This window comes from Gastrolobium bilobum, unplaced genomic scaffold (assembly GCF_033153095.1).
Source record: "Gastrolobium bilobum isolate Gb01-03AN ecotype WA unplaced genomic scaffold, APGP_CSIRO_Gbil_v1 utg45669, whole genome shotgun sequence".
NCBI classification, from domain to species: Eukaryota; Viridiplantae; Streptophyta; class Magnoliopsida; order Fabales; family Fabaceae; genus Gastrolobium; species Gastrolobium bilobum.
Window position 1 is genome coordinate 19447 of NW_026895705.1, and position 6050 is coordinate 25496.

At 41.7% G+C, this 6050-nt stretch overlaps 1 protein-coding gene across 1 annotated transcript; it reads left to right on the forward strand.

Moving 5' to 3' along the window:
- LOC133292167 (uncharacterized) lies at positions 1-2501 on the forward strand. Its single transcript, XM_061490547.1, has 3 exons — positions 1-138; positions 579-2030; positions 2112-2501. The coding sequence occupies exons 1-3, from the start codon at positions 1-3 to the stop codon at positions 2499-2501; spliced, it is 1980 nt and encodes a 659-aa protein (XP_061346531.1).
- The last annotated feature ends 3549 nt before the right edge of the window (positions 2502-6050 follow it).

Consider the following 6050-nt stretch of genomic DNA (forward strand, 5'->3'; position numbering starts at 1 on the left):
ATGACCGCAGCTGATTTGGTTTTGAATTTGAACCTCTTTATCCTCTCCAAGAATTGTGAATCTCTTTATGATAAGGTAACTGATAACAGGCCCAAGAGTAGGAGGATGGTTGGGGCCCCTTCATGGGCCAGGGATTATGTTAGTAAGTGTTAGCAAGCCCAATGGGGTGTTTGAGAGAGTTAGTAATCAGATACAACATTGTGTAGTTGTTAGGAATAGAGCTTGGTAAGCTACACGTGTATTACAAAAGAACCTATCTGTCATCTTGGTAAGGGATTCTGAAATATACGATTGATTTCCTTTTCCTTCTTATCTTTTTCTCTCTGAAATTGAGTTTGGTATCGATTAAGGGTTTGCGTCCCTTAACATTGGTGCTTTCATCTTTTGAGCTCCTTCGGAAATCCAAAATGAGGGTTCAGGAATTGGCTGAGGAGTTTGGTACTTTCCAACTGCGAATCGAACGAAACTTCGAGGATCTGCAATCGCGGGTGGAACAGCGATTTCTCGATCATCAAACCCAGTTTGTTGGCATCAATTCTCAACTTCAACAGATTCATGCAGCGGTGATTGAGGCTTAGGTTCGTGCTACAGAACATGCTCATTCGAAAGGAGTTCATGCCTCCTCTTCTACTGAGTCTGGGGGAATACATATTCCTCGCATCGATCTTAATGATCCGCGTTCATGGCTGAAATCGGTTAGGATGGAGCGTCCAATTTTCAACGGAACCGATCCTAATGGCTGGATTTTTCGCACCGAGTTGTATTTTGGGTTACAGCAAGTGCCGGAGAACATCAAGGTCCGTTTGGCTGGGATGAAAATGGAGGGTTTAGCTAGTCCTTGGTTTCAGTGGCTTTTCAGTGGAGGATCCATTCATGCTTGGGAGGATCTGAAGATTGCGGTTCGTCAAAGGTTTGGGGGTACTGCTTATCAGGATTTACGTGGAGTTCTTTCGAAGTTGGTTCAGGAAGGTACATTGAGTGAGTACATCCGAAACTTTGAGGCTTTGATTAATCAAGTCGCTGAGTTTAGTGATGAGGTTTTGATGTGTTTCTTCGTCTCTGGTTTGTTGCCTGATTTGCGTCGAGCCATCCAACTTCATTCTCCTACCTCACTCCATCAAGCAATGCAACTGGCTATTACCTATGATGCACACTTTGTGGAGCTGCGTTCATCTTTTTCTTCAGGGCTTAAGAAAGGTTTTGCTAAAAACACCTATACTGTGGACCAACCAAGTCCAATTTCTACAGTATTACCTACTCAAAAACCAGGTGTTCCTGCTTTACCTTCTTCAACTCCTTATCGGAAACTGTCTCATGAGGAGATGCAGAAGAAGCGAGATATGGGGATTTGTTATACCTGCGATGAAAAATGGAACTCTCGCCATCGGTGTAAGGGCAAGTTGTTTTTGATGATAGGTGATTCTGAGGAATTGGAGACTGAGGCAGAAGAACATATTGTGTGGCAACCTGACCCTGTTCCTGAGGAGTCTCATGTGGCAGCCATACACTCTTTGGCTGGGGAAAGACATCCTCGAGCGCTTCAGTTCCATGTGGAGATTAAGGGAAGGTTAGTACCTGTTCTTGTGGATTCTGGTAGCTCACATTGTTTTGTCCAAAAGAAGTTAGTTGATGTTTCTGGTTTAGCTACTGTCAAGGTGCCTAAGATGCGTGTGTTCCTAGGCAATGGGGAGTTTTTAATCTGTGATAGAAAATGCATGGAGGTTCTATTAAATATCCAGGGGAATGAGTTTTCTATGGATTTGTGGGTCCTTGAGTTAGCCAATTTGGGCATAATATTGGGCATGTCTTGGTTAAGTACCCTTGGCCGAGTTATCCATGATTACACTGACATGTCTATGGAGTTCTTGTTCAAAGGAGGGAGGGTGGTGTTGACTGGTGAAAATTCTGGTGTGGCTAGAAATATAAGGGCCCCAAACTGTTTCCATTTGGCAGGAGAAGGAGTCTCAGATGTCTCACCTGAATTAAAGGAATTGAAGGCTCAAATTCCTGCAGCCATATGGGATATTCTGGTGCAATTTCACACTGTTTTCCAGTTTCCCACAGGGCTGCCACCACCTAGGGGCTGTGACCATGCTATTCATCTGGTTTAGGATGCCAAGCCGGTCAATGTGAGACCGTACCGATATGCACACCATCAGAAAGGGGAGATAGAGAAGCAGGTCTCAGAATTGTTGGATTCGGGTTTCATAAAGGAAAGCAGGAGTCCATTCTCATCTCCAGTTTTGCTTGTGAAGAAACAAGATAATTCTTGGCGAATGTGTATTGATTACCGTGCCTTGAATAACAACACTATAAAGGATCGTTTTCCCATTCCCATAATCGATGAATTACTTGATGAACTCAATGGTGCTAAGGTTTTCTCTAAATTGGATTTGCGTAGTGGATATCACCAAATTCTTTTGGTGCCTGAGGATACATCCAAGACTGCTTTTCGGACTCATGAGGGGCATTATGAGTTTTTGGTGATGCCTTTTGCTTGACCAATGCGCCCTCAACTTTCCAAGCGGCCATGAACCATATGTTTCTTCCTTACCTTCGAAGATTCATCATCATATTCTTCGATGATATCTTAGTTTACAGTGGATCTCTTGAGGAACATTATCATCATCTCACTGTCACTTTGGGCTGTTTACAGAAAAATCAGTTTATGGTTAAACTCAGTAAATGCAGGTTTGCTTTGGCTGAAATTGATTACTTGGGACATGTAGTTTCAGGGGCTGGAGTTAAGGCTGACCCTAAGAAGATAGTGGCAATGATGCAGTGGCCACAGCCCAAGACTATTAAGCAGTTGAGAGGTTTCATTGGTCTCACTGGGTATTATAGACGATTCATTAAAAATTATGCTACCATGGCCTCACCTTTGACTGATTTGTTGAGATCTGATGCATTTCATTGGTGTGAAGAGGCTGCAAAATCTTTTGAGGTGTTAAAGGAAGCAATGTCAAGGACACCAGTTTTGATTCTGCCCGACTTCACCAAGCCTTTTATTGTGGAAACTGATGCCTCTTCCTTAGGCATAGGGGCTGTCCTTCAACAAGACAATCACCCTATCTCTTTTTTCAGCAAGAAGTTGGGTCCAAGAATGAGTGTGGCATCCACCTATGTTAGGGAATTGTATGCAGTGACAGAAGCGGTAAAGAAATGGCGCCACTATTTGTTGGGGTCCAACTTTGTTATACGTACTGATCATCGCAGCTTAAAGGAGTTACTCACTCAAACTGTCCAGACAGTTGAGCAGCAAAAATATGTCTGTAAGTTGATGGGGTTTGATTTTGTCATAGAATATATACCTGGTACAGCTAATATTGTTGCTGGCTCCTTATCTAGATGTATGGAGGAAGACCACAGTGGTATGTCCTTGTCCTTAGTCTCAGAGGCTATTTTTCAGCTAGTGGAGCAGATCAAGGCTGAGAACTCTACTGAACCTGAATTGGTTAGCATCCGTGGTAAATTACACGAGCAGGAGTTAGGGAGTAATGATATCACAGAGAGAGATGGAATTCTTTACCATAAGGGTCGATTTTTGTTGGGATCCAATTCTGAATTGAGGGACGTGGTGCTTAGAGAGGCACATTCCACACCCATGGGGGGTCATGCAGGTATAACTAGAACTTTTCTGAGGCTTACTGCTTCTTTTTATTGGGTTGGCATGAGGAATGATGTGAAAGAGTTTGTTAAGAGGTGTCACACTTGCCAAGTAATAAAAACATCAACTTCTCCTCCCATGGGATTATTACAGCCGCTACCTGTCCCCAATGGGGTGTTTGAGGACTTAAGCATGGATTTTATAGTGGGCTTACCACACTCCAAGGGTTATACTGTCATCCTTGTAGTTGTTGACCGCTTAACAAAATTTGCACATTTTGGTGCTTTGGCTCATCCCTATACAGCAGCCAAGGTGGCTTCTCTGTTTTGTGAGATTGTGGTGAAATTACATGGGTTTCCTAGAACTATTGTATCAGACCAAGATGCAGGCTTTGTTAGCAGATTCTGGTCTGAACTTTTCAGATGCAGTGGTACAACCTTGAGGACGAGCACAACTTACCATCCTCAATCCGATGGACAAACGGGGGTAACTAATCGTTACTTGGAACAATATATTAGAGCTTTTTGTCATGATGAAAATCATAAGTGGACTGGAGTTTTAGGTTGGGCTGAATATCATTATAACACAGCTACACATTCTTCAATTGGAATGACACCATTCCAAGCTCTTTATGGCAAGGTGTCATCAATGATCCCACCATATCCAAAAGGCTCAGTCCGAGTTGAGGCAGTGGATACCACTCTGGTTAACAGGGATGAGTTATTGAGGAGGTTGAAGGCTCACTTGCAAGGTGCGCAGAATAGGATGAAGGAGCAAGCTGACAAACACAGACGTGATGCTAGCTTTGCAGTAGGAGATCTGGCTTTAGTGAGGCTGCAGCCATTTCGGCAAATTTCAGTAGCCAATCGCAAGAATCAAAAACTGGCCAAGAGGTATTTTGGGCCATTTCCAGTGGTAAGGGTATTAAGCCCTGTAGCTTATCAGATTGGTCTGCCTAAAGGGTGTCAAGTTCATTCTTCTTTTCACATTTCGGTGCTGAAACCTTACAAAGGTGATGGGCTGACTGTAGCTCTACCATTACCAGCTGACAGCATTGAGAACCGTCCAATTCAACAACCATTGGCTGCATTGATGAGGCGTGTTACTAAGGGTGTCCAAGGCAGTCATATACAGTGGCTCATTCAGTGGACTAATGCTCTTCCATAAGATGCTACTTGGGAAAATGAAGAAGATCTCATCTTGAATTATCCTGAGTTTATTTTGCCTAAATCAAACCTTGAGGACAAGGTTTCTGTTGCACTAGGGGCGAATGATAAGGTAACTGATAACAGGCCCAAGAGTAGGAGGATGGTTGGGGCCCCTTCATGGGCCAGGGATTATGTTAGTAAGTGTTAGCAAGCCCAATGGGGTGTTTGAGAGAGTTAGTAATCAGATACAACATTGTGTAGTTGTTAGGAGTAGAGCTTGGTAAGCTACACGTGTATTACAAAAGAACTTATCTGTCATCTTGGTAAGGGATTCTGAAATATACGATTGATTTCCTTTTCCTTCTTATCTTTTTTCTCTCTGAAATTGAGTTTGGTATCGATTAAGGGTTCGCGTCCCTTAACACTTTAATTGAACTTATTACCAAAAGATAACAATTTTCAACATGACTCGCTGACATGACACAAAAAATTTGTGTTCAGTTCAACCCGTGTTTTTAAATTTGTGTCGTTTCGTATTGGTCAAAATTGACACAAAAAAGTTTGTATTTGCCGCAGGTCAACTCGTGAACCCGAAATTGACCCTTTTTAATCTTCCTATAGGTTATCTGTGTCTTATCGTATTATGTTAACAACATAATACGCGACACACTTTGAGGTTGATAGGTTATTAATGTCATGTCATATCAATTCGCATATTAAATGACACATATGAGGTTGTGGGTTATTTGTGTGGTGTCATATCAACCCGCAAAATAAACATATCAGGTTCATGTCGAATGTTTTAATCTGATTTCAATTTTGTGTCGTGTTCATTCCTAATCTGTGTCGTGTCGTATCATGTCAACCAAAATTGCCATCCTACTACTACCATTTGGGAAACATAACAGATCATATAATTGTATGGGCTTTTAGAAATGTAACAATTTATTTATTCAGCCCATTTTATAAAATGAAATAACGAAAAGTTTAATATTTCCATTACAAAAAGGAGATAATTTTATTTCCTTTACATACATGAAAGTATATCGATCCCACTTTTTCTCTTTCTTTCTCTTCTCTTCGTAGGGCTCACCTACTCCCATGTGTGTGTAGGAGTAACATTAATCCTAATAACTAATCACTAGAAATGTAAACCCCAATAATTTCAACAATACTTTTTGAAAACAGAATATGTCATAAAATCATCATCAAGTTGGGCAGTTTGTAATAGATGTTCTACAGAACGAATACGTTTATTTTTTAACTGATTCATGTCGTCCAGTGCACCCATTCCA

Excerpts from the sequence above, each read along its gene's own strand:
- LOC133292167 (XM_061490547.1), top strand. The coding sequence starts at position 1 with ATGACCGCAGCTGATTTGGTTTTGAATTTGAACCTCTTTATCCTCTCC. Across the intron at positions 139-578 it reads CTTCATGGGCCAGGGATTAT|GTTCGTGCTACAGAACATGC; the intron begins GTTAGTAAGTGT and ends ATTGAGGCTTAG. Across the intron at positions 2,031-2,111 it reads CAGCCATATGGGATATTCTG|GATGCCAAGCCGGTCAATGT; the intron begins GTGCAATTTCAC and ends CATCTGGTTTAG.